The 27,065-nt window shown below is 42.5% G+C and overlaps 5 protein-coding genes and 1 long non-coding RNA gene across 6 annotated transcripts; 5 read left to right on the forward strand and 1 right to left on the reverse strand.

The window, feature by feature from the left end:
- Window positions 1–779: 779 nt before the first annotated feature.
- LOC122621769 lies at window positions 780–1,220 on the forward strand. Its single transcript, XR_006326247.1, has 2 exons — window positions 780–913; window positions 976–1,220. It is a non-coding gene; the product is annotated as an uncharacterized LOC122621769 (long non-coding RNA).
- Window positions 1,221–2,128: 908 nt separating this feature from the next.
- LOC122621928 (andropin) lies at window positions 2,129–2,541 on the forward strand. Its single transcript, XM_043799945.1, has 2 exons — window positions 2,129–2,258; window positions 2,321–2,541. Exons 1-2 carry the CDS (start codon window positions 2,166–2,168, stop codon window positions 2,417–2,419), a joined length of 192 nt encoding a protein of 63 aa, XP_043655880.1. The 5' UTR covers window positions 2,129–2,165; the 3' UTR covers window positions 2,420–2,541.
- A 419-nt stretch (window positions 2,542–2,960) lies between these two features.
- LOC122620289 (cecropin-A2) lies at window positions 2,961–3,333 on the forward strand. Its single transcript, XM_043797674.1, has 2 exons — window positions 2,961–3,119; window positions 3,181–3,333. The coding sequence occupies exons 1-2, from the start codon at window positions 3,021–3,023 to the stop codon at window positions 3,271–3,273; spliced, it is 192 nt and encodes a 63-aa protein (XP_043653609.1). The 5' UTR covers window positions 2,961–3,020; the 3' UTR covers window positions 3,274–3,333.
- A 980-nt stretch (window positions 3,334–4,313) lies between these two features.
- LOC122620082 (cecropin-A2) lies at window positions 4,314–4,671 on the forward strand. Its single transcript, XM_043797374.1, has 2 exons — window positions 4,314–4,482; window positions 4,543–4,671. Exons 1-2 carry the CDS (start codon window positions 4,384–4,386, stop codon window positions 4,633–4,635), a joined length of 192 nt encoding a protein of 63 aa, XP_043653309.1. The 5' UTR covers window positions 4,314–4,383; the 3' UTR covers window positions 4,636–4,671.
- Window positions 4,672–5,426: 755 nt separating this feature from the next.
- On the reverse strand, window positions 5,427–5,900 carry LOC122620251 (cecropin-B). Its single transcript, XM_043797629.1, has 2 exons — window positions 5,737–5,900; window positions 5,427–5,680 (listed from the first exon to the last, which is right to left on the reverse strand). The coding sequence occupies exons 1-2, from the start codon at window positions 5,833–5,835 to the stop codon at window positions 5,588–5,590; spliced, it is 192 nt and encodes a 63-aa protein (XP_043653564.1). The 5' UTR covers window positions 5,836–5,900; the 3' UTR covers window positions 5,427–5,587.
- Window positions 5,901–8,386: 2,486 nt separating this feature from the next.
- Window positions 8,387–8,908, forward strand: LOC122620631 (cecropin-1/3-like). The gene is made up of 2 exons (XM_043798197.1): window positions 8,387–8,672; window positions 8,735–8,908. The coding sequence occupies exons 1-2, from the start codon at window positions 8,574–8,576 to the stop codon at window positions 8,825–8,827; spliced, it is 192 nt and encodes a 63-aa protein (XP_043654132.1). The 5' UTR covers window positions 8,387–8,573; the 3' UTR covers window positions 8,828–8,908.
- The last annotated feature ends 18,157 nt before the right edge of the window (window positions 8,909–27,065 follow it).

A 27,065-nucleotide genomic window follows, 5' to 3' on the forward strand; every position in this document is an offset into this window, starting at 1 on the left:
ACAATACGTATTCGATAAATTTGATTTATATTTCATTGACATGTTTCAGCATTTTTATCTATGGCTTGTAAATATCGATAGTTCCGAGCGAAGATTAAATACAAACGAGAATATGAGTTAGCATCGATAACATTTTATACATCTATGTGTACACATTTTTGCAAATTTTAATTTAAAATTTTCGAGATATGTTATTATAAAATGTGTTTGGTTAAATATATATAAAATAACTTATTTTCTTTTGTCTAAAATAAAAAAAGTTTCTAAAATATATATCGATAGGTTTGTTTAAGGTTGTTGGCTCTGCTTTTGCGGTGTGTGTCTCCACTTATGTTGCTATTTAATCCCCACAGAGGGCGCGAGTGATCCCGCAGGTGGCGTTGATGAAAATAATTACAAGCATTTTAGTAAACTTATTATGATAATGCAGCAAACTATTTTTAAAGGCTAAAGTTATGTAACTTAAAAATGATCTTTTTATATTTTACAATATTTCGTAATTCCTAGGTGCCATTCACCGAGTGCACCTTAACCTTTAACCGTTAAATTTTGAACTAAAGAACACTAATAAAAGATAAGTTAGTATCTACTTGTGGCTTTTAGTTTTCCAAGAAATATTCTCTTGAATAAATGCCTTAAATATCTTCAAATGCGAACGCACGTGTTATTTATTTATAAGCTTATTGACGTTTAAATTTTTAAGGCCTAATTATTATTGCTAACGTTTTTCCGGTGGGTTGATTGTCTATATAACCACTTGCTTTTCAGTCTAAATCATCAGTTTCAATTCTCGTAATTCGAAAAGACCAGAGATACAGCTATGAAATACTTTTCGGTCCTTGTCGTCCTGACCCTCCTTTTGGCCATCAGCGTGGATCAATCGGATGCCTTTGTTAATTTGCTTGACAAAGTGGTATGATTCGCCTGCCAACAATTGAATTTTACAATTAAGCTTAAATGTTTATATTTTTACAGGAAGAAGCTCTTCACACCAGAACCCATGCGGGCTTTAAATTATTAAGGCCCGTAGAAAGAGGCGATTCTCCGAAAAAATCCGAAAAACCCGAAAAATAAATAATTCAATTAAAATCTGGAAAACAACAATTTACCAGCGGCAGACATTTAGTTAACTTAGTTGAATGGATGAATGTACATGCCGCTTCTCTGCTAATAAAATATTACAAATATATTCTGATTCGCACGTGCTCAGTGAACAATTATATTTTATTTATATTTTCTACCTATTGAGTTTACAAAAATTAACTTAGTGCCCTTGCAAAAATATTGTCGTGAGTCCCCCAACTTTCGTTTGCAAAAAGACAGATACTAATGCAAAATGTAAAAAAAGAAGTGGTACATAAATCTCTGATTTAGATTTGTTCAAACTCCTTTAAGGGATTTAAAAATTAGAAATTTGTGTATTTGTTTTATGGTCTTAAAATCCCCAACTGCTCCCTAGATGTGCAAACTGATTTGAATCTGATTGACTACCTTTAGTGTACTTTTCACTGAAAAAATCCCCGTGCAGCCTTATCTGTGTGCAGCCTAATGGGTTTGGTTAAATATATAAAATACCTTATCTTCTTTTGTCTAAAATAAAAATAGTTTCTAAAATATATATCGATAGGTTTGTTTAAGGTTGTTGGCTATGCTTGTGCGGTGTGTGTCTCCACTTATGTTGCTATTTAAGCCCCACAGAGGGCGCGAGTGATCCCGCAGGTGGCGTTGATGAAAATAATTACAAGCATTTTAGTAAACTTATTATGACAATGCAGCAAACTATTTTTAACGGCGAAAGTTATGTAACTTAAAAATGATCTTTCTATATTCTACAATATTTCGTAATTCCTAGGTGTCATTTACCGAGTGCGTCTTAACCTTTAACAGTTAAATTTTGAACTAAAGAACACTAATAAAAGATAAGTTAGTATCTACTTGTGGTTTTTAGTTTTCCAAGAAATATTCTCTTGAATAAATGCCTTAAATATCTTCCAATGCGAACGTACGTGTTATTTATTTAAAAGCTTATTGACTTTTAATTTTTTAAGGCCTAATTATTATTGCTAACGTTTTTCCGGTGGGTTGATTGCCTATATAACCACTTGATTTTCAGTCCAAATCATCAGTTTCAATTCTCGTAATTCGAAAAGCCCAGAGATACAGCTATGAAATACTTTTCGGTCCTTGTCGTCCTGACCCTCATTTTGGCCATCAGCGTGGATCAATCGGATGCCTTTATTAATTTGCTTGACAAAGTGGTATGATTCGCCTGCCAACAATTGAATTTTACAATTAAGCTTAAATGTTTATATTTTTACAGGAAGATGCTCTTCACACCGGAGCCCAAGCGGGCTTTAAATTAATAAGGCCCGTAGAAAGAGGCGCTACTCCGAAAAAATCCGAAAAACCCGAAAAATAAATAATTCAATTAAAATCTGGAAAACAACAATTTACCAGCGGCAGACATTTAGTTAACTTATTTGAAATAGGCTTGGATGAATGTACATGCCGCTTCTCTGCTAATAAAATATTAAAAATATATTCTGATTTGCACGTGCTCAGTGAACAATTATATTTTATTATCATTTTCTACCTATTGAGTTAACAAAAATTAACTTAGTGCCCTTGCAAAAATATTGTCGTGAGTCCCCCAACTTTCGTTTGCAAACAGAAAGATATTAATGCAAATGTAAAAAAAAGTGATACATAAATCTCTGATTTAGATTTGTTCAAACTCCTTTAAGGGATTTAAAAATTAGAAATTTGTGTATTTGTTTTATGGTCTTAAAATCCCCAACTGCTCCCTAGATGTGCACACTGATTTCAATCTGATTGACTACCTTTACTGTACTTTTCACTGAAAAAATCCCCGTGCAGCCTTATCTGTCTTTCTGTTTTCCAAGCTGTCCGTTCGCCTATAAAAGCTCTCGCCTTTTGTATCACAGCCATCAGTCGCTCAGACCCCACAGCAATATCAAAACCTTTGCCTTCTCCCAAGAACAAATCCAGAAAATATCACCATGAACTTCCACAAGATCTTCGTCTTCGTCGCCCTCATTCTGGCCATCGCCATTGGACAGTCGGAGGCTGGTTGGCTGAAGAAAATTGGCAAGAAAATCGTAAGTCCTTCCATTTGAAATTTGTTTAGTACGAAACTAACTGAGATCCTCTTTTTCATAGGAACGCGTTGGCCAACACACTCGGGATGCCACAATCCAGGGACTGGGAATCGCTCAACAGGCCGCCAATGTTGCAGCCACCGCTCGCGGTTAACCACGCAGATTACTTACAATTATTTATTCAAAGATCTATTTATTATATTGCTCTATGTAAATAAAAACATTTCGAAAACAGATATAAACTTTGTATTTTTAAGAGCTGTAGGAAGATAAAGTCTCACATATATGTAACGTCCTTATACACATAGTTTGGATACACTTCAAAGACAGACACATAACGCATTTGAAAATGAACTTTAATTTTCATTATTTATATACAATATTGCGACTCGCAATGCTCAAACCCTTATGACCGAATAATTTGTAGCTTTCGCTTCTTTTCCGATTGGGAAGAGAAATGAAAGATTATGTCTTATCTGTAGAAATATATTTCGATTCGCCTATAAAAGGAGTAGGCTCCCAGTTTTTATTATCAGTCGCTTAGTACATAATCAAACACTTAAGTCCATTTTTGGCACTATTAAAGAAAAATAAACCACTATACAAACTGGATTTTAGTTATCCTTTTGCTGGCCACTTACTTGCAACAATCGGAAGCTGGCTTCTTTGACAAATTAGTAAGCTCTATCCATTTTGATGGAATTCCTCGCTTATAACTCAGATTTTGACTCCTCAGAAGTTGCTGACCCCTTTGCCACCCTTCAAGTGCCTGAAGACGCCACGAAGGCAATTACTGTCAGGGGATGGATTTAAGTTTAATTTAAACTAAATTTATATATATTTTGTATATGGTTATAAATTAAATCATAAGAATGTACTATACGCATTACAAAGATCATTCCAATTCAGTTGTTGGCTTATCGCAGATAAGTGAGTAGTGCGTTCATTTCAAATGCTTCTTATTAATTGCGGAACAAAGAAGGTGTTTCCTCGCTCATTCTTAGACTCCCGCATTGGTATGTGATCCAAACCAAATGACTCAAAGTGTAAAAATCCCCCAATCCGAATCGGATTGGATTCCTCTCGTGTACTTTTCAGCCATAAAAACCCCCTTTTGAGCCTTATCAGGCGCTGGATTTACATTGATTCGCCTATAAAAGCGCTCGTCTTTCCAGGTGCCATCAACAGTCGATCACCTTCCAGTGCAACAGCAACATCAGAGCTCTAGCTACTCTTGCAAAATCTTAAGTCGCAAACTATCACCATGAACTTCCACAAGATCTTCGTTTTCGTCGCCCTCATTCTGGCCATCGCCATTGGACAATCGGAGGCTGGCTGGCTGAAGAAAATTGGCAAGAAAATCGTAAGTACTGCAATTTAAAGTTTACCAAGCCGGCGACTAACTGACATCCTCTTCTCATAGGAACGCGTTGGCCAACACACTCGGGATGCCACAATCCAGGGACTGGGAATCGCCCAACAGGCCGCCAATGTTGCAGCCACCGCTCGCGGTTGACCACGAAGATTACCTATAATTATTTATTGAAAGAACTATTTATTATATTACTCTATGTAAATAAAACATTTTAAAAAGGAAATTTGTCGTCTTCTTTATTCATCTATTCATCGAAGTGTTTTGAGATCTTTACGACTGAAAATTCTATTAAACACTATCAAACATTTTTGAAGCGCACGTGCCAAAAGTAAAAATTCCCACAAAATAATTCGATTAGCTGTATTTGATAATATTTATGATTGGCTTGAGTCTGAGTTCTGAGCATCAGTCTCAAAATAACATTAGCAAACAGACATTTACAGCTTTTGCCGGTCTGTTAAGAAAACTTAATATGAACCTTAGAAACATCTTTTGTTTTGTGCTCATCATCCTGGGAATCAACTTGCAGCAGTCGCAAGCCAATTGACTGTTGGATGGCGCCACAGACTGGGTGTCCATTAATCGTTTATCGTACATCCTACATGGATCTTACCCAAATGATTCTCTATAGGAGACATCCGGGCAGACTTTTAAGTTCATCAAGAATGTGACACTGGAGGTCATCGAAGTCGGACAAAAAGCCGCAGAAGTTATTGTCACTGCCAGGGGATAAAAAAAAGTAGATCTATCGACATATTTCCTGATTCAATATTAAATATATTTAAATATTAAAAAAAATCAAACAGTACTAAATGATAAGAACTTTCAAGACTCTAGTTTTATTTTGAGTAACCCGGTTGAGTGATTTAATATTGATAAGCCTTCAGAGGAATACCACCAGATGAAATCACCATTTAATTTTGTTGTGTATATAGATTTAATTTCTTTTTATTAATGTTCGCTTAATTAGATTGTAATAATTTGACATCGGCATTAAATATTTGTGTTCCTTAGGTTAATTGTTCTAATGACTTAGAGTGAATTAATAATAAATTAGAGAAAGGTGCGGCTTGAGAAAGTTCAAAACTTGGTTTCAACCTCGAGCGGTGGCTGCCACATTGGCGGCTTGTTGGGCGATTCCGAGGACCTGGATTGTGGCATCCCGAGTATGTTGCCCAATGCGCTCCTGGAAGGAAAACCCAAATGAATATTTTATTTCGTAGCTTAGAAAGGAATCCTTACGATTTTCTTTCCCAGCTTCCTGAGCCAACCAGCCTCCGAACTTCCCAGGCTGATGGCCAGAATGAGAGCCACGACGACGAAGATCTTGTTGAAGTTCATGACGAGATTGTTGGCTTGTTACTGGATTGATAGCAGGCTTAAGCTGTTGCAGTGAGAACTGTAAGAACTGTGAGACTGATGACTGGACATAGAGGAGATCGAGCTTATATAGCGATACCAGCAGATGCTGCGGCTGCACAGCCGGGGATTTTTTTCTGTGGGACAAAAGTTCACCAGATGGACTCAGATAGGAATATTACTCGCTGAAGTGGTGTTTCAGATTCCGTGGTTGGTTAGGAATTCTGTTAGAAGTTGATTAATTAACGATTTAACAATTCAAATCTTAGATCCAATTGAAGTAGACAAAGCTATACATACATCAGTAACTATGTGCATTTAAACTTTTAGTGGAGCATTAAAATGTTGGATTCGCAAAAGTGTATAGTTATTCACTTATTAAGTATTTTTGTAGGACAAGCCACATATTTTCATTACTTTTTAATTTTTAGTAATTTATTTCACACACAAAATCCCCCTTGTCACCCTATCAGCATCGCATTTGTTGTCTTCATCTTTTTTCTGGTATTAAAGACTCTATATTTACAATCCGATTATCAGTCGCTTGGCTTGCAACGGAACAGACTTATCAGCAGGATTAATAACTCAGTGATTGAACCAGAAAAAAACTAAACTATACTTCACCAGCACCAGAGCACAGGTTATTAATTTTTATTCGAATTTAATTCCCAAATTCCAGAACTAAGAGTAAAAAAACTTTACACGGCAACTGCAGAAATGTGCTATTTCCTGGACATAAGAAATCCCCTCAACCAACATATCACTCTTAAATGCTTAAATCTCTTTTTACATAAATAATCCCCCTTTGTTGTCCGATCCCAGCATAATGTATTCCATTAATTGTGGCTACAAACAGTTTCAATAAATAAATAAAAACGGGAAATACCGCCAAACATTCGAACGCCAAGCGAAATGGATTATTCATTGGTTTCCCCACAACAGATCACAAAAAAAAAGCGAATAAAAAGTGAAACCAACAACTGAGTATTACTCAATGGGTTGAACGATCGTGGAACTGAGTTAGAACTACTAGATCGACTGACACATACGCGATACCTCGAACTTGACTTAATTAATTAATTAATTAATGAATGAAGGAAGGTCTTAGGAATGTTGGTGAACAGATGTTCAGAACTTTAAGATAGCGACTCAGTATTTGGAGAATGTCTATTTTGAGTAAAGACCCTTCCTTGTTTATTGCCTAGTTAACAACTTGTATTTCCTCTTCCCCATGTAATGTGCAATAAAATATACCCCGTGTAAATTCCCTGAGTAATGGGTAGCCAGCGTTTACTACGTACAAGTTTTATGAATGGATGTGATTTCCTTGCGTGTGATTTCTCTTGCCTCCAAAAGCACAAAGAACCCACACCCACGTACCCAAGTAGATCTTATTACCGGTGACGTGTGCCCATTATGATTCAAGTGATCGATCAAGCTGGAAGTCAAGCGGCACACCTGCAATTGAGCCGATCTTCCCCCTTTCATCTGTTGATTTCTTTATGGCGGCTTTCTTTATCAGCACCAGTTGCTTATCAGTTTGAGTTGCGCTGTCTGCGCGAATGTGAATCCCGGAGGAAAAGTTCCCCGGCGGCATCTGCTGATTACTCGCCTAACGAGGAGACAAGGCCAAGATGCTCAAACATTGACACAGCCATTGTCTCCAGGTGGACTGGTAGTCTTCCTCGACTGAAATGGGAATTTAGATTGCCGGAATGCCTGCTACATAGAAGATCATCTGATTCACTCTGCTGAATTTATTACAAGTATGCAGTAGCTTGACTACAAAGTTGATTCAATTGAAACCGAAAAGAATTATGTTGGGAACTTAAGAGCTGAGGTATTTGCACTATAAATTCCCCAGTTCCGCAAGAACTACTAATAAACACATTTTGCAGACCTTTTGCCGCACCTTAATGGCATTTAAGACCCGTCGTCTGAATGGCTGCCTTCAATTTGAGTAGTTGAGCCCTGCTTTGGAACCAGTTGCGGCATTTACTGACTTACTTACGCTTCCCTGGGCTCACCAACTAGATGCTTCGCAGGATGAGGATGAGCATGAGGACCAAGACGAGTCCTGGCGGTTATGACACAGGACTCGCTCGCTCCCTCCCTTTGTGTCTCCATCTGCCACTTGTAGCTGTCACTCAGCGGTTAATTCGAGCGATTTTATTTACATTTCGCAGCGGCCATGGAACCGGAAAGCAGCAGCAAGGAAGCGGAGTCAAGGCCCAAGATGGATAAAGCGTTTTTACTTGTTAAGGAAATTAGTGGCATATCCTGACAGGGCGCCCATCTTCCGTCTTCCTCCTAGATGCTCTATTCCTCCTATTCCTAGTCATGCCACAGAATAACAGAATATATATCCTTATATATTTTCATGCCTCATTCTGTGTGCGGTTGTGTGCGTTTTGCCTCCCTTGCTGATTTAATTCATTTGTTGTCTTATCTGCGCGTCTATTGTCTGCCCCTCGTCGTTGTTGGTTTTTTAAAGCTGAAATTAAATGGTGGTTGCTATTATGTGCCTACACTTATATTCATACCCCTCCTTTAATCAAGAAGTGGAATTTTCCTAGCGAAAAGTTGCCTAATTTGCATCGCAAATTCTTCGCTATAAAAGCCGCCGGTGCCAGAAGTCCGCTGATCAGTCGCTCCGTTCGCACAGCAAAAGCTATATCTATCTATATATATCACCAGTATATATACCCATCAACTTCACTATGAACTTCTACAAAATCTTTGTCTTCATCGCCCTCATGCTGGCCATCAGCTGTGGGCCATCTGAAGCCGGTCGGCAGAAGAAAATCATCAAGAAACTTGTAAGTGCTGCCACAAAATCTACCAAATTCCAAATTAATTTGTATAACATTTACTTTGGCAGGAGCGCATTGGCCAGATGACCCGAGATGCCACCATTGAAGGAGTTTTGCTTGCGCAGGGAGTCGCCAATGTGGCAGCCACCGGCAGCGGATGAGCATTTAGTGTCCATCGAAGGACGCTCCCAGGATAACGCGCTTAATTGTAAAATGTGTACATTCATTTGCCAGCCATTGAAATAAACCAGCTTACATCCCCGTAATTTACATGTGCATATGTGTCTATGATTACACTTTCCCAGGGTGGCTGGGCGTTTTCCGGTTTTCGCGCAGTTTTCCCACAGTTTTCCCGGAGATTCTCGTGATCAGGGAGGGCACAAGTGTAAGGGCTCCCTTGGGCCATCAACTTGTGCCCCGGGTCCACCTCTTGTTGGTGGTCATTTCGGGCACAAAACGCGTCCAAATGTCAAAACACTTGTGAACTGCGACCCTTTTTGTGGGCGGTGCCGTTTGGGTTGAAAGTTGAAATGGATGAGCGTTGCCCTTGGCCCATGTGTGTGCCTGTGCCTTGTTGTGTTTGGGGTTATGTATTTTGTGTGTTCGGCTGGAAATTTGTTTTGATTTACTCACATGAGAGCGCAGGTCGCGCCACGTGACCGCAAAGTTTACATTAAATTATCGGAGCTCCTTAAGGAAATGATTCGCAGGATTCGCGGGAGCAAGAAAAACACTGCGAGTGGGGGAAATGAAATTGGAATATTCCCTCTAGCATCACATGAGTGGCTAAAAAAAGTAATTACAAATTAATGGCATTTTCCGAGATGGCTAAGCAAACACGCGTTTTAGTTTATCAGTTAAAAGTGAGTTAAAAACGGGGATGAAGACGCACGTTGATGTGGTTGAAAGTATATTTTTGTGTATGAGTTTTTTGAAAGTACATTATAACTTATATTTTTGTGTATGAGCTTTTTGAAAGTACATTGTAACTTATATTTTTGTGTATGCATTTTTGGCAATAAAAGTGCCCAAAGTTGGTGGAAAAAACCGCAAGCGAATCAATTTTAAAGGCACTTCCGATGTCGCCCGACCTAATTACACGGCATCTCCATCGGATTAGGCCAACTCGCCTGGGAAATCGACAGCTTGGGATGCCCAATTCGACGCCTCGGGCTCAAAAGCGCTAAAAGCCAGAGCACATGGTCTGAATTATTGACAGATTAGACCAGGATTGTCTGCCAGTCAATCATTATCGTCGTGGATTCCAGCTTCAACTTCAAATGACGCTGACGATGGCGGTGGAGCCGTGGCAGCTGCCAAATGATTTGAATAACAATAAAGATCAGCTTTTGTCTGCCGGCTGTATTTTGTAATTTATGCATTGATTTCCGCCACCCCCTCGCAGTAATAATCATTTTGAAATTACACAAAAAAAAGCAGCGAGTCTCGTAGTGTAATTTCCGCGTGAGCCGCCCGTGGCGCAGATTGTAAAATTTGAAAATTTCATAAGCCAAAGCCCGGAATCCCGGAAAATCATGCCTAAGCCCCTCGAACAGCACTCGAGAATCTGTTGCTAAAAAAATTGATGTGTAATATGCGTTGTAGCTGTGGAAAAAGAGCGGAATAAGTATGTGGCACCCCGCCAGGATGCCCCTTGTTGCTGCCCCTTGAAGGCGAAATCCTCTCCAGAAATCGTTTACAAACCATTGAGAAGCCGCCGATGTATCAATAATATTTGCCCACCCAGTTCAAAAGGTGGTGAAAGTTGTTTTAAAATATATTACACGCAGCTGGGGGATGTTTGACTTAATTTCTTTTATGGCTCAATATAACCATTATTCGCACTACTCAGCAGCGTAATCAGCAAATTTAAATGCAATTCGCCGTTTAAAGTGTCAAGAGCAGTTGGAAAATGGGGCGGAACTTAACCAGCCGTCCGTTCCACTCCCCAAAACAAACTGCGGTTTCACTTTCGCCACTTTCCACATTTCATTTGAGAGCTCTGTGCGATGATTTATCATATTTAAAACGCCATAGTCGCTGTGAGGTGTCAGTTCATAGCATTTCCCAGACAGCTAACGATATCAGGAGATTTCAACTGAACTCTTTGTTATTAGGAATACAACAGCTGCAAAAGGTAGCTCAGCAGATACTTGAGTACCTTACAGGTTTTTAACATTCAGAACTAACTAAAAGTTTAAAAAAGAGGTATAGTAAGAAGAACGTTTGAAGCAACCAAGCGAGCTATGCAACTTTGAGTTGGAAAATGTATCCATGTCCCAATGTCTTTGCTCACATTGTTAGTTACATGTCATCATCAAATCAGTCGTTTTGCCAGACTAAATGACGCTCTGATTCCATTTCCAGCACTCGACTGCCATTCTAAACGCGTTATAAATCACAAAGATACACAAAAACATATATGTATATGCACACACATGTCTGCCCTCTGCCAACTGAACTCATATTGGTTGCTTTTTATTTGGTTTTGTCGAGCAATGCGAAATAGGAAGAGCAGCTCTCTGCGGCGACAACAATGCAAAACAATTCAATTTATGAAATATTTACCCCGAATACCCGAATACCCCTTGCTCATCCTCCATTCGTATCTTTGTCTATGGCGCAAATAGGTGTGCTGTGTGTATCTGTGTGTGCGAGTATCTGTGTGTTTTTCATGGAATTACACACATATGTATGTACATCTCGTACGCAATTCGGTTGCCCGGACTTTGCCAAGATTTATTGTCAGCTTGACGATTAACAAAGGTGGCACCGGATTTTGGCCCCCTGCCCCCCGAATATCTTCTCACCCCTTTCGAGCCAGCAATTTAATAAACAGACGAACAACAATGGCAGCGCTTTTGGGTGCCTTTTCAGGCCAAACGAAATGAAATTGCTGGGCACATGGGCATTTTTTATTGTGTGACATTATGCCCATCTATCCTGTGAGCCAAGGTCCTGTCAGCGCATAACTTTCCCGGGGCAATAAAATCAATTCAATTGTTGTTGCCAGCTTCCAGGCGAATGCCTCCCAATGAGATCCTTTTCGATCAGATCGCGTGAGATTGGATAGATAGGTCGCAGTTCTGGAAATTCCACACACACACAGCAATATGAATATGAATGGGGAGGTGTTGGGTGCACAGTTCAATGCGTCACCACTGGATGACCTCATGGGCTCAGGATGCTTCTTTTTATGAGGAATACCGATGATGGGCGGAAAAATACCTAAAGCGGCATATCACTTGACAAAGGAACTACATATAACATAGCATACAAATACATAGAATAAAGACAGAACCCCATAAAATGAAAACGAAACTCTTACCATAAACATGACAAGCTCATTGGCCATAAAAATCATGTAAAAGAGTTGCAGAGCGACTGGATAGTGGAAATCAAGTTTATTGTTAAGGGAAATGCGATGTTTTGCTCTGCTAACCACATTGTATTGAATTCATTTCCCTTGCTGCCGTTTGCCACATCCCATTAATTATTTCTCGCCAGGATAGGCGAACAATCCAATTAAAACTGGCGAACTTTTGACTTTCAATTAATAACAATTTGACGCCTCAGCAGCTTCCCTTACGAGACAAGGACACCCCATCCACATCCTGGGCATTTTTACAAAGATTAAAGAAGGCAGTGGGCCGCAAAAAGAGAGAGACATTTCCGACTGACAGGCACACGTCAGATCCTTGCGAGGCGCAAATTAATCTCGATCCTGGCGGCGAGTGGCGAAAAAATTATTAATGAGGCGCATGTGTGTGAGTGGGAAAAATGTTCTAATCACGAGCGCGGGGAAAAAATATGCGCCAAGCGGCGGGAAAATGAGGAAAATGAGGAAAATGCGAATGAAAACGCAACAGGGCGAGCGACCCTCATTAACGGGAAATTAGTTTTGCTCTGATTTCTGTCATCTCGGCATCTAGGCATCGCGGCATCTAGGACTTTCTGGGAACAAAAGGACCCAAGGACAGTGCTCCTTTTTCCGGGGGTGATTAAATGCGGAAATGAGGCAAACATTCAGTTCTCCTGGTCGCTGACACTTTTGCGATTAGCGCAAATCAAGGCGAAGTAGAGTATAGCGATTCCTAGGTGTCGCAATTGCACCAAATTAGTCCTTTCTGCCAGAGGATTTGAAGGACTGGCTGGCAGGACAACAATGGAGCGGAGGATTAAGTTCTGGACGCATTTCATTTGAATTAATTTGCGGCACTCAAGTGCCACACATAAATCCTCAGCCCTCTGAAGGGCATTATGTAAATGCGGACTCTGGTCCTGCAACCTTTGTTGGTCCTGCAATGCAAGGAACTACACTTACAGAAAAGGTAATGTCTAATTGAATATTATATAGCTATATGCAGTGGTACTTACGGTTTATAGGTATGCAAAGTAGGAATATCCGTATGAAAGGTGTTTTATTAATTTATTTATATTCCCACTTAGTTATATGTTGCATGTTACTATATAAGATATTTTTTTCAGTGCCTGGAAAGCAGCGTGTATTGTGCGGACACCTTTTGAGCGCACTTAATTATGCGTAAATCTTGCAGAGATTTTTCCCAATTTTCCCAGCGATTCTGCCTCATTTTACACCAAACTTGGCGCAATTATTGCCGCTTTTTCTTGCTTTTTGTACTCCTGTCAGCGGCAGGTACAGTCTGACCTCTGACCACGGCTTCGGATACAGCCGGTACAGTTGAGCCCAATTACAGGATGGCGGTGCTCCATATAGAGTTTCATTCGCATTTTTCAATTACCCATCTAGGGCTCAGTTTTCTTTGCCATCCTCTCCACTCCACTGAACTCCACTCCACTCATTTCGACATTGTTTGTCGTGGCCGTTGTTTGGTTTATTGATATGTTGTCGTTGCGGAGGTCCTCTGGGGAAACTGGGCTGTCTGGACGCGTTTCGGGTTTTTCCAGCTCTCCAGCTATGCATAGCTTCCAATGGCTGCTGCCAGCTTCCCCAATAATTTGTTTAATGGCAGCGTAAAAAATTAGACCATATTGAATGTCAATTGTTTGATTTTTTGATTAAGGTTCAGTTTCGCTGTTGGTTGATTGTTTGCTCTCAGCATTGATTAAATATTGAAAGAGTAAAGTAGCGTAACTTGAGGCTAACCTGATCTGATCCGCAGTTACCCCTCAAAAATGGAAAATAAGAAAATGCACGAGGCAGACTGTAAGTGGAGAGTTTTCCAGCGGGCTTTACAATACTTTTTTTAATAACAATCCTGGATAGGTGAGCCATCTGTGGCGGCTTTGCGTCATCCAGTGGCATCATTAATCAAAACTCTTTTTTTTTACTTTACGGCCCACAAGGACATTAGCATAACGAGGCGAGGAGAAATGGAAAATGCGGGAAAATGGGGAAAATAAAGCAAAGTCGTGTCAATTTACGCGCCAGCAACGAAAGAAAGGGAAAGTCGCAGTAAAGTCGAAAGAAAACACTTTGCACTGGCTTAAAAATTGCAAACGGATATGAAAAGTCTTGCGGATTTTCCTCTCACGCTTTCCCAGGAGCAGCGTCACACATGTGCCCTGCTTCCCAGCCCAACTATTTAACGGCGAAAACATCATTAATTTTTACAATCGCAGCGTCGAAATTTTGATGCCGATGCTGATGACATCAACGCCCAAATCATTTCTGTCACGCCAGGACACTTTCACCCACTGAATCTGTAAATGTATCTGAATCCGTATCTGAATCTGAATCTGAAACCTCCCCGCCATTGTTGTCGTCGCGACTTTTGCAATTCTTTAAAATTCGCAAAGGAAGTTGACTGGAACATATGCTGCGCGGAGTTCCGCCGATTTGCTAAGTGTCTTCAAGAGCCATTTACTTTTGACGTGTTGCTGATTGGCGCCAATGGCAGTTTGCTATTTTCCTAAGGGTGACGAACGGAGATGTCTTAAAAAGAAAGTATCTGGAAAGAAATTGATTTAAAATCACATAAGAATGTACATATTAGCTATAACAAGCAATAAAAGCTACAATAGACAAAAGAATTCGTTGATTATATTGGATATTCTTTAAAATGTCAGTTAAGCACTTTCGTGAAGAAGTTTAGTATCCAAGAACGTAGCTATAAGCCAGCTAAATGCTCAACACTGGCGAGCTAACAACTTCTTTCTGCCGCTGGAATCTTTCTTGCTAAATGAATGCAAATTTTTATTTAAACATTTCGCTAAATGGCAACGAGCTGTCAATATGTTTGTCCGCATCTTCATTGTGTCATGAGAAGTTTGCGATCTGGAAAAATAAGCAAAAATACGGAAGAGGGGTCGCGATTTTTGTGGGCCGTGAGTGCTAGTGACAGCTTGAAAAATGGCAAGTTGAGGCAAATTTGATTTGCACTTCGTGTTAACACTGATTCGCAACGAATGCGTCAACTTTCAGTGGGTTGCGGGGGCAGCTCAAAAATCCGACAGATACTTTAGTTCGCCTAAGCGTAACTGTACCAATTGGGCGGCGCTCATGAATACTTTGATTAGCCAGGGGCCAGCAAGTCCCTCAATGACCAGCAATGTCCTTTTAACCCCCCCTGTAAATAGAAAACTGCCTAACAGGAGCTAACGAGCGTAAAATGCGTTTTGAAGTTCGCTGGCATCGCCGTGTGGCATCCCATGGCAACCCTTAACCCATTCAGCCTCCTTGTTGGCCAATTAACAGACCGTTGACCACTTGACCAGCCGGAGAAAGTGTTTTCCCCCCTGGCTGTCCCTCCCAACCCCTTTCGCACCATTCGGCTGTCTAATTGAAAGTCATTGTGTGCTGTATGCTGTGTATGTGTTGGCGTGAACGAATTGAATTTAAAGTCCAGTGCGTGGCACATTTGTCGCATGAGTATGCAACCTCAAACAGGTTGGCCAGCTGCCCGAATAGCCAGCGGTGCCAGGGTTGCCACCAGTGCGACGGCAACTGTCAAATTTGACAAATGACTGGTCAAGCGGGTCGCGGCGGTTTTGTCCGGCCAAATTGTGCCGCATGAGTGGGCAATTCCTGGCCTTGTTTCCATTACGTGCTCATTGCACACAAGTTAAACAGTTGTCCCAAGCTCCAGCTCATCCCACTTTTTCAGGGATTACATAGGATATTATGTAAAGTAAAATAACGTTTTTTTAAAGCCTTGTTTCAATAAAAACATATTTGGCATAGAAGTAGCCATCTCAGTTGCGCGATTTCCATCTTAAAGGGTTATTTGCGCTTATTATTTTTTCGAGCCCGAAAGATGTCAGCGCTGTCACAACCTTATCATTACCGCCTTATCTAACCTAATAACTGAGTGAAATTGAAACAGCTTAACCCTTATAAACAAGTCACAGCTGTCAGGGGCCTTAACCCCGTCGCCACACCCCGTTTTCCACCATAAATCAAGGCGTCAAATGGAAAAGCGGGCGATTCGCAGTGAAAAATTAGGAAATATGAACGCGGATGCAAAGTGTGTGCCCAGGACTTCAAAATCGAATTCCGCAGAAGGGGTTGCCAAGTCAAACCGCATGGGCGAAGGGATTCGGGAGGCAGGATGGCAGTGAGGCACGATTTGGAATTGGTTCGGGGACTTACAAGCGTGCAACATCAATCAAAACACGCGACGAGCGTCGACTGGATTCCGCCGATCTGATGATGATGCGATTTGCACTAACGATGCAATCCCTATTCCTATAGCCCAACTCCTAGTTCATCCAGCTCACACTCCCCCCATGTGTAATCCGCACATGTGTGACAAGAAGTCATTTGAAATTGGTTGAAATTTAAAGTAGTTTGCCACGCTCGCGAACCCTTTTGGGATTTCCTTCGCCACATCGTCGAGTCCTTTGAATAATGATGATGATGTCGTCGCGGGCTTTTCATCCGCATTCTAGCGAAAATTTGCATGTGAAACATCGACGGCGATGGGAGTGCGCGGAATTTGGCATGTGGAATGCGCCATGTAATTTACACGTCTGACAAAGTATCAATGCCATTGCCGCCGATGACACGGCACCCGTCCTGCGAGTCCTTTTTCCACCCCCTCCCCCTTAGACGATTTTGGGATTTTGGGATCGCCGTCGTCGGCACTGCACACACACACATGACACAAATCGTCGCAAATCGTTTTTTACAGCACAACAAAGACGGCAGACACTGGAAGAAAAACTAGGAATAACTGAGCTTACTTTACTTATAAGGGACTTTTAGAAACAGGAGCTATTCAAACAATATTTTAGAAGGTGGCAAAAGTAGGTTGTGGAAAGGTTTGCAGTTCCATTAAATGAGTTATGTTGTAGCATACTTTTAAACACCTTTGAAGTAGATCTTAAATCTTGAATTTAAAACTAATCTTTTTCAAGCATTTCCCTTTTGTAAAAGACAGTTTTTCCATGTATTGCCGCACCCCTAGCTTTCCCACACCCCCCTCCCGTGTAATGTGTGCGTTTTCACGCCGTCCTGTGGGCGGGGTGCAAAAAATATCCCGCGGCGCTTTCGCTACACATCCTTACAACAATGTGTGAAAGTTTTTTTCTGTCTCGCAGCCCTCGCGGTGGCACCCCGAAATAATGAAAAGTAAAAAACGAAGCTCGGCATGTGTCAGCCACAGGCTCAAGGGGCACTCCAGCCCCCCAGTCCCCTTTGCACTCTGTGGACCCTTTGGACCCCCCTTTGTGGGGTTGTGTCTGCGCCCGTTTAGTAGTTTTTAATGTTGTTTTGCTCCCCGAGGCATCCAGCTACTTGGCCTGCGGCACTTTGGGCTCCTATGCGAAATTAATTTCAACCACAGAAGTTGCAACATTTCGATGATTAATGATTTGTTTGGCTGCCACACGCGATCGACGCGCCTGAAATTTGATATGTGCGTTTTTTTATTGCTTCCAAATTGAGATTATTCATTCCTCTGTTAACATAATTCATTAATAATTTTTATGACCGCTCGCCAGCGGGTGGGCCAAAGTCAAGATGAGTGCCATCAGCCATCCATGTGAAAGGTACAGTTGCGCCCAAAAGCAGCTAGCATCCACATGGGTGGAGTGGGTGAATTGTGGGCAGGGGGCATGCAAATGGCGCACTGCCTTTCTTCTTTCATCAGCCGCCATTTACCAGCACTAGAGCAGCCCATTCAAGCCAATCGAAGCAGAAATGCCTCAAATCATGTGCCACACATGACAAACAGCGCCAATGTCAGTTTGCCAGATACCACATTTCCACATTTCCCCTCTGGACGAAACCCTTTAATGAAACGCCCGTGTGGTTGCCGCAGGAACCAGCAAAGGGCAGCTAAACAAAAAATGGGGCAGGGCACAAGCAACGACTATAAGATACCCAGTGTGCGCAAGCAGCAGTATGTGCTTTATAATAATTATGACTGCTTAGTGGTTAAAACTGGATTATTGATAATGAGATAGGACTATTTAATGACTGCTTAAGCTCTGAAGACATATCTTGGTTTTTAAGCATTCTTAATAACCCTATTTAAAAAATGTAATGGGTAGCAAATAACCAAGTTTGACAAACTTTAAAGCAAACAAAGCGCGAGGCAAAAGGGGCAGTCGATATCAGTCAGTCAGCCCACTCCAGCCACCCACATATCCTTCATCCAACCCTCGGGCCAGCGGCTTTCGAATGCGTTTGACAAAATGACATCCCGACGTGGACCAGCAACAGGACCAGGAGCAGTACCAGGAGCAGGAGCAGCAGCAGCAGCAGGATCTGTGGCTCAGAACTGGGACCATGAGTTGAATCAGGACAACAATCAGGTCCATTGAGCCGTGTCTGGTGTTTGGCGACCGGCGAGCGAGGACTGCGTGCTTCACGCTTTATTGGTTCCATTTCGCAGAGGAGGAGGATGTGCGGAGCAGGAGGAGGACGGGTTGTCCTCCAGCCGAGTACGCATCCCCTGGTCCGCTGGCAACCCGGCTAATTTGCAAATAATATGCGTGTGTGTGTTTTAGCGAGTGCGTGTCCATGGCATGTAAATTTCGGCAAATTTCGGCAGATTCCGGCAAAGAAAGGGGCAGAAATGGAAAAGGGGTTCGCTTCATTCGCTTTGGCGGTTTGCGCATGAGAAATTGGAAATTAGATTTGCAAAAAGCCATTCAGCCTGCGTTTTTTTTATTTTCCGTATTTACTTTTCGCAAATTAAGGTCGCAATTTTGCGCATTTCATCCAGTGTTTTTTTGTACCTTTGAAGATTCCGCTCGCTGCTCACGTGACCTGGCCACCAAGTTGTCTCAATCGCAACCCACTCGAGATTTTCAAAAGGAGCTTCGTGCGCTTTGTGGGTTCCTAAGTCGAACGGTAAACATGTTGCCAAATTGTATTTGTTGTACAAATCTTTGATTTTTCAAGCGCTTTATCTACGCCGGCTCTTATCGTGATGCCACTGACAAAACATCTTCGTTCTCCCTCCCTTTTAATACTTTGACCCTCTGGTGAAAGAAATTCCTACTTTAGTTAAGCATAGTGAAGGTTTTTTCCCTGTGTAGCAAACTCAATTGGATTGCATCTCCAGCGGAGCTGCCACAAAAGTGCGTCCACTTCTGACAGCAACGGCAGCTTTTCCATTATGCAAATGGCAGCTGGCGATAAGAAATCCGGCAGGTAGCAGCAACTTCGGCCAACAATTGATTATGATTATGATTGAGCGGCGCGCAAAAGTCAATAACAATAACATTATGCAGATACAGATACAGATCCTGTCGCGTTTCTTATTTTTTTTGTATTCCCAGATCCAACAAAGGCAGTCGAACAATGGACCAGGGGGAAGTCCCTCGAAGTGAGCACTTAAAATTAATGGAAATGTGTAGCCAACGCCACACACAAATAAAATTTAAATAAAACCCCGCACTCCGCCAGCTTTGTCGAAGCGTAAAATATTATGTCATTATCAAACGAGGGGGGAAACGCAATAAAATTTCTCTAGTCTGAAATTTCAGGACAGCCGGCTGGGCAGGAAGTGGAATCCTGAATTTACAATTAGCCGCGGACGTTGCCTCGAGTCCTTGAGGTCGTCATGGTGTGTGGCAATTGATAAAGCTCGAGTGCAGGAACTGCCTTTCAACCAGTGTCCTGTGGCGTCTTCCTTTGTGTTTCGTCGCATTTTTTTAAAATTTATTTCACCTCGCAGGTCACTGACGAGTGCCAATCAAAGACAGCGGCAGAATCGAAGATGCACTGCAAAAACAGTTGAGTTGATTTAATTATAAGAATCATAATAGGAACCACTTTCCGAGCGCCACTGGATGTTCTTAAGTTAAATGCCAAGCAGTAAACTTATTAAAAAGATTTCTTATTAATTTTAAATAGCTGTAGGCATTTTCCGAGTGCAGGATTAGGACCACCGTGGTGTTCTTATCCGGAATCTGGCATGGAACACGGCATGCGTCGCGTCTCAGCATTCTAATTATGCGCAGGACACCTCGTGGCAGGATGTACAAAAGCACAAGAGAGCTGCAAATGACATCCGCTGCCGGTCGCCTTGGTCGCCTTGGCTGCCCTTTTGGCCAGCGTCCCTGGAAGCCGAGTATCCCAGTGTCCTGATATCCCAGTGTCCTGGCGTCCTGGTGTCCTGGTATCCTGGCAACCGCCAAGCCGCGCTCTCGACGGAGTCTCCGAGTCATTAAGCCGCCGTAATTGCCGAGTGAGGAGATGGGGGGTTCGTCCTGGAGCGTCCAGCTATCGTACTGGATATCGGATACTAGCTCAATAACCATAAATATATAGAAGGGGGCGAGGGAAACTAACCCGGAGACCCCCGCAGTTTTTATTGCCGGCGACTTTCACTTGATTTGGTTGTGTCAAAAGTTTTCGGGCCACTCAATCGGCGTGGATTGTTTATGGATTGTGCCACAATATTCCGCCCGTCGCTGGCCGCTCATTTCCGCAGCTCTTTGGGGAGGAGGAAATGGTATTTTTCTACGGCCCAACAACATTTCGCCAAGTGACATATATCACCTACGAATGTGGAAGATTGCACAGACGCTCCAGCGTTCCACATATCCGCCTTTGCCTTTGGGTTTTTCCCCTTCACTGAAGCAGTCCTGGAAATGCTGGGGATAAGTCGATTATATGCGGAAATGAAAACCCATAAAAATCCTTTCCTACGGTGATTAGTTAACATATTTTTATTTCTCGTCGTCGGGCGCCAGTGGCAAGGAGTACTGTAGTAGTAGTGAGCAGCCCCAAAAGGGGAAGCAATTATTTATGAGAAATATTATTTATTATTTATTACTGTTGTTGTGCTGCCTTTGTGAGTGTGTCCTTTTGGAATTGCTGCGACACTGAGGTTGAGGTCCATTAAATTTTCCCTGCTCGTCCATTTATGAGGCATGCATATGAAAAGAGGGTCCTGGGCAACCAGATTGGTTTGTTAACTTCCTTCAGTGCTTACTCACAAGTGGGTTTGTTTTGTGGTAAGAGCTTAAAGGAGTTGGTTGGCATTTTTCAAGACCTTTTTAAATGCCATGCATAAATTTGTATTGATTTTTAAAGCCACTCGTTTAATTAAAAGCCTAGGGAAAACTTCATTATGCGAGCGTTATTAAAAGCAAATTTATCCAATTTGCTGCTCAAGGGAAAAACATTTTCCGCCACCAATTCTGGCCAATTCAGCGCACAAAAGGTGGAATAATTTAAAAATTAGGGAAAAAAACGTATATCAATTACCGCCTAATTTGCATAACTTGGCAGCGAACAAATTGGCTACCGAAAGCAGAAAAAAACGCAAAATAAAGAGACACCAAATGCAACCGCATCCTGACGTCGCTGACAAATAAGGCGAATCAATCAAAGGACCCTTGCTGGTTGTTGTTTCCCAGTCGCGTGTTGGTAACTAATCAAAATTCAATTTCGGGCCGGCAAACCAGCAGTCGCTGCATTAAAATCAAAATTCGCAATTGATGCGCGTAATCAAGTGAGTGAGTGTGGCAGAGGAAAAGCGAGTGGAAAAGCGAGTTTCCCAGGCTGCGAAATCGACCTTTTCTGATGGGTTAATTCGCCAACGAACCAACCTTCGTCCTTCGGTGACAATTGAAAAATAGCCGCTGCCAAAACATGTTTGCAAACATTGTAACCCCCTGTGTGATTGTGTTTTTGTGTTTTTCGCATTTTGCGATATTGTGGCATTGTGGCTGCCGGAGCGTATCAATAAATCCATTTAAAATTGCGTGCAGGCCGCGTGTGCTACTCCCGGATTTTTCGAGTGGAGTGGAGTGTGTTTTGTCATTCGGTTTGGCATAATGCAATGCGAATTATGGCTGCTTAGGGTTCTGCACACACTCACCGCCAGCGCAGGATATTGAAAATAAATTGGCAGCGACAGCGAAACAAAAGCGCCAAGAGACGTCACCAATTGACATCGATCCTGGTCCTGGATTCCCTTGCCCAATTTTCTATTTTTGGCTAATATGTGTGGCAGCGCAACCCTCGGTTTAAAATGCAAAATCTGAAAATCAAAGTAAATCAATTTCAGCTGCAAAAGCACGTTCGCTACCCCGACTCAGGCCACTAAGTCTGCCAATAAATCAAATTGCGAATTTTTACTTGAAGCGCACACATAATATGCGCATATGTGAGAATCTAAAGGACATTTTTTTTCTTCACCAGGATGCAGGACACAGAGTCACTCGGCATCTTTATTGTAATTTGTGCGAAATCCTTCAAATCCCGCACATTTATCAAGTATATTCGCTCATAAATCAGCTCACATGCGTGCGGCTGAGGTGGTGTATCCAAAATTTGGAAATTTTGGGGGTGTGGCACTTTTCCGGGCCGGAACTTAATGTTTTAAAATGGCCCATAAAATCAGCGCCAGCTATGAAAAGTTCGCCATTGCGCGCGTCTAATTTGCACATTTTCACTATTTTCGTAACATTTTCCCGCTTTCCCGCTTTCCCTTTTCCCGCACAGGCCGGCAGGCATTGTTCTCGATTTTTTAATGTGGTTATTTATGCGTGCTGTTTATGATTTTATGTGCTTTCTATGCTAAGCAGATCGCCAACTCTAGGTGACGTCATTTATCATCCTCAACGACTTGGGGGCGTGGCGGGAAAATTGCGAGGATAAACCCAACCCCACTGCTAGATAATTATGAATTATTATCTCGCCGGGAAATCAGCACTGATAATTGAGAGAGCTTCACACACATGATTTGGTAATAAATTGGTTTTCAGCCAGGGAATTGGAAACTGCAAGATGTAGAACCATTTTATGTTAATTCGTAGAGGAAAAGTTCGCAACTACATTGAAAAGTATTACTGACTAAGTAAACTTGTGGCTAATTTGCGTTTAATCTTTCAAGCAGCTGCCGAACTTTCGCCAAGAAAGAAATGTCTGGGGCAAAAGTTTATGCGAACGACAACTTTTTAGCTGGTTTTTCTTGGGGCAAAATGCTTTCAATTATTTAGGGAAAATGCCAACGTTCGACTGGCGATGGCACATTACACATTACACATTACATTCATAGATATATATTTAGATAAGTATTTACGACTCGCCCGTCATGTTGTCAATAACAATTTGGCAACGACACAAGAGCATCCCGGCAACCCCTTCGACTTTCGTGGGTGGAGCAACAAATCGCTGCAAATTACATGCATAAAATTTTATCACCCAATATCGGAAATGGATTCCTTGTTGTCCGGACGAGCTGGCAGACTAATGGCCAACGTCTGACCCGACAAAGGATTCAGTAGGATTCAGCAACTGAGCATTCAGGACAACAGCTGCGTGAAAGCTGGAGAAAATGAAGGAGTTGCAAAGGGAGGTTCTGGAGCAAAAGGGGTCTCTCGATGGTCATAAGCACTCATAATTTCAATATTATAGAGTGGCAAGTGCAGGGAAATGGGCCATTTGTGTGGCCATTTTCAGTTGATGGAATTTTAAGGTGCCGTGACTAATGCCACAGCACTGCGAACTGTGAACTGCGAACTGCTACTAATTACTCGGCATTAACTGGGCCAATTTCAGAGGGGGGTATTCGTCATTGCCAAGGCGATGATGTATTTGGTCAGCGGCTTGAAGGGAATCTCTGGAGGGCAAAGGGACGGCATTCAATCATGCCAACTGTTGCCATCACTCAGGCTCAATCAGTCGCAGTTTCCCGGGGAAACGGAAGGGTAAGTAATAAATGAAAACGGGCTCTTCGGATTACATAACGCCGCAACGCCCTTTCCATGTCCTTTTTTGGGTTACATGAGACAGTTACTGGTCGGTCCTTGGTCATTGGTACTTGGCTGTTGGTCAGCGGGTTGGGATTATGTGGCGTCTAACCACAGAAGGGTCCTGAAGATGGGACGTGTGTGACCGCAAAACGGCTTCTGCCCGCAGCGGAGATGATGGGTTCTCCTGGCCCCGGGCAACCAGTTGATTACGATTACTGGCTTGCGGATTAATCAGCCATTCAATCGTCGTCATTCGTCCCGTTGACTTGCACATTTAGTTACTTCATCAAGTTGCTTTTGGCTTTTGGGGAGTATTCTTTTAATTGCCCGGCAGAAATGGGAAGGGGATATAAATCCATGACTGCTACACTTAAAGGACTTCGGCAAATTACAACGTTTAATCATTGCCATTTCCGGAACAAAGCGCAGCACAAAGAAATCTATCAAGAGCATAACTAGCAACTATGCTCACCCCCTAGCATTTACAGGGTATGCGATCATACAGGACTTGCAGCAGTGAGTCGCAAGTACTTAAAGGTTTTTATAGCATATTCTTGAACCCCTTCATGAGCTATTTCCAAGACTATGGAAGTAGTCAATATATATTTTTACTAAGAGGTATCGCATATTCGACCCACACAGGCTGGTGGCACACCCCCTCACTTGCAGCCATAAATTACAGAAATTTGCGACATAAATCAAGGATGAAAGGCGCTGACGACCACAAGCAGTCGCATATTGGCAGCATAAACTCGTATGAACTTTTCACTTTTCAATATTTGCCAGCGGACAACATCTTTTGTGTGGCTTTGCCACAGCAACTGGGTGGATTTATGGGTTTGATTTGTTTGACATATTGAAGTGGTCAAGCGTGTACCGCCCGGTGGACGGGGGCGGTTGTCAAATAGAGGGGGCGTGTCCGGTTCTGGAAAAGTGGTCCAAAGTTAATTGATTAACGACACGAACAGTTGAAAAGTGCAGGGGAAGGAAGCCTGGTAGGAAAAACTTGTTTATCTGTCGGCCCAAAAATTGGCGACAGAGATTTGTACAATTTCCACAGTGATTTGTGGCCATTGTCCTGGCCAAATTGTCCAGCATTGTAGTGCGTAGAATGTCCTGTGGCGAGTTTGAGACATTTCCTTTGTGGCAAATTGATTGGAATTCTACGAGAGCAGTGTACCTGGTTCTCATCGAGGGCTTCACTGGTCAAGCCTTTGGATATCCTTTTCGGGGTGGATTCTCCCCCATATTTTGCGACTCTTATCGCTGTCATTCAACTATCCACTTATACTTATTTATGCTTTTAATAAGCAACATGACATGCTGCAAATGTCAAACCTCGGCTGTCATTCAAATGTAGCCACTGCCCTCCACTGCCCTCCACTTCCTGCTCGCTTTTCCGGGCACAGGATGCGCTTGATTACTTGACATCTCGCCTGGTGTATCCATGTATTAATGAAGGAAATAAATTTAATTTCGGCAATTAATGCCTCGCCTGCTCCACGGGGTGTCCTTTGCCGAAGGTCCTGCGGCATCAGATGTCAGCACTCCACTTGCACACAATCTCTGGCTTTATGTTTATCATTATTGACTCGTCGTGAGCAGTTTTCCCCCCGCATTTCGTAATCAAATATCGTAGCTGCTCCTTTCACTTTTCTCCGCCAGTAAATTTTCGCAAATTGCAATAAAAGCGAGCAAGAGTGGAGGAGTGGAGCGGGGGTGTAACTACTTTCCCCGAGGGTGGACATCGCTTAGTCATCATCCTCATTTCATCGCCGAAGTTGCCATCATCCTGCCGATGATTGTCATCATTGGTCTTTGGCCATTGTCTTGGCCCCGGGCGGCTTATTGGATACCTCGAGTGATACTTTAAGACTCCAGTTTCCCTTCCTCCAGCAGCTGGCCAGGGTCACTCCAAATCCAAATCCAAATCCAAGTGGAACTGTATTTGCAGAGTGAAGAAATTACAGAATAACATTTGAAATAAAAAGATGGTTAAGTACTTTTGAACCAAAGTTAAGTTATGGCCACTAGTTATGTTCGAGATACTTAAGTTACAACTTGCAATCACTGTAATAAAAAGTATCTTTGCCACTTTAGACCACATTTTTCGCTGTGTGTACAATGAAAACAGGCTTCCTTGTTACGAAACCACTTCAAAGGACCTCAAACCTGTCAGACCAGCGCTCTATTGTCTCTAGCTTTTTGAGGACGCGAGGTGTGAAAGCCCCTGTCCTCTTTTATTCACTCACACACTTGATCATTCACTCACACACTCACTCACACACTCACTCCCAATTAGCGAATCAAAGAGGATGCGAACCTCAAAGGGAAGCGCTGGAAAGTCTGGTAATAACCTGATTAGAGATTAGCAGGAGCTCGCGGCACAGGGGCTTAATTAAATGCTACCTGGGAAAATGGGAAAATGTGAAACGGGCAACGGGAAACGGGAAAATGGGACGTGCCACATGTGAAAGTGAAGCCGCACAAAGGAGCAACAATTTCCATTTTCCCCGTCGCGGTTTTCTGCTCTTCTGGTTTTCCCAGCGCTTTTCCAGCGCCCGCGGCCAAAGGATAATGGCTCTGGTCCTTTTCCTCGTATCCATTACACTCGACTGGCGATGACCAGGGACCAGGGACTAGGGGTTCGGTTCATCGGATGATGATTCCAATGATTCCAATGATTCCGATGATTTCGAGGGGTGGCCAGCACGGCGATTAGTCGAGTCCATCAATGGCACATCAAACTGTCCGGCAATAACAACAATGGGACCATTCAATCAGCGCGCATAAAAACATAAAGAGATTTTAATTTTTTGATTATGTGTGTGCATGTCCTGCCATTTGCCCCCCCGGGGAAAATCCCTCCCACTCTCACTCCTCGTGTGGAAATCGTTAATCAATGAACTTCATGCGTGCCGAGAAGGGTCTTTTCCATGGGTCAGCACGGCTTAGCATAGTAAAAAGAAGCATCCACATCCACATCGATGAGTAGTTGGCCGGAAAAAGCAAGTTGATTAAATTTCAATGTTGATGTCGTGCTCGAAGGACTCGGAAAAACTGGACGGCGTAATTTCGATTTAAGTAATTTCCTTCTTTAGCATTCGTGCAGGGACTTGCGATACGGCATTTTGGATTCGAAAGCAGCAGCAAACCGATAATTGGAGTCAATCAAGGGAAAACGGCGTGGACTTGATTAGAAACAGTTCGCTGCGAGTGCAATTAGGGAACTGGGACTAAGAGTCCTGCAAGGGG

This window comes from Drosophila teissieri, chromosome 3R (assembly GCF_016746235.2).
Source record: "Drosophila teissieri strain GT53w chromosome 3R, Prin_Dtei_1.1, whole genome shotgun sequence".
NCBI classification, from domain to species: Eukaryota; Metazoa; Arthropoda; class Insecta; order Diptera; family Drosophilidae; genus Drosophila; species Drosophila teissieri.

Excerpts from the sequence above, each read along its gene's own strand:
- LOC122621928 (XM_043799945.1), top strand. The coding sequence starts at position 2,166 with ATGAAATACTTTTCGGTCCTTGTCGTCCTGACCCTCATTTTGGCCATC. Across the intron at positions 2,259-2,320 it reads TTAATTTGCTTGACAAAGTG|GAAGATGCTCTTCACACCGG; the intron begins GTATGATTCGCC and ends ATATTTTTACAG.
- LOC122620289 (XM_043797674.1), top strand. The coding sequence starts at position 3,021 with ATGAACTTCCACAAGATCTTCGTCTTCGTCGCCCTCATTCTGGCCATC. Across the intron at positions 3,120-3,180 it reads AGAAAATTGGCAAGAAAATC|GAACGCGTTGGCCAACACAC; the intron begins GTAAGTCCTTCC and ends TCTTTTTCATAG.
- LOC122620082 (XM_043797374.1), top strand. The coding sequence starts at position 4,384 with ATGAACTTCCACAAGATCTTCGTTTTCGTCGCCCTCATTCTGGCCATC. Across the intron at positions 4,483-4,542 it reads AGAAAATTGGCAAGAAAATC|GAACGCGTTGGCCAACACAC; the intron begins GTAAGTACTGCA and ends CTCTTCTCATAG.
- LOC122620251 (XM_043797629.1), bottom strand. The coding sequence starts at position 5,835 with ATGAACTTCAACAAGATCTTCGTCGTCGTGGCTCTCATTCTGGCCATC. Across the intron at positions 5,681-5,736 it reads GGAAGCTGGGAAAGAAAATC|GAGCGCATTGGGCAACATAC; the intron begins GTAAGGATTCCT and ends TTTTCCTTCCAG.
- LOC122620631 (XM_043798197.1), top strand. The coding sequence starts at position 8,574 with ATGAACTTCTACAAAATCTTTGTCTTCATCGCCCTCATGCTGGCCATC. Across the intron at positions 8,673-8,734 it reads AGAAAATCATCAAGAAACTT|GAGCGCATTGGCCAGATGAC; the intron begins GTAAGTGCTGCC and ends TTACTTTGGCAG.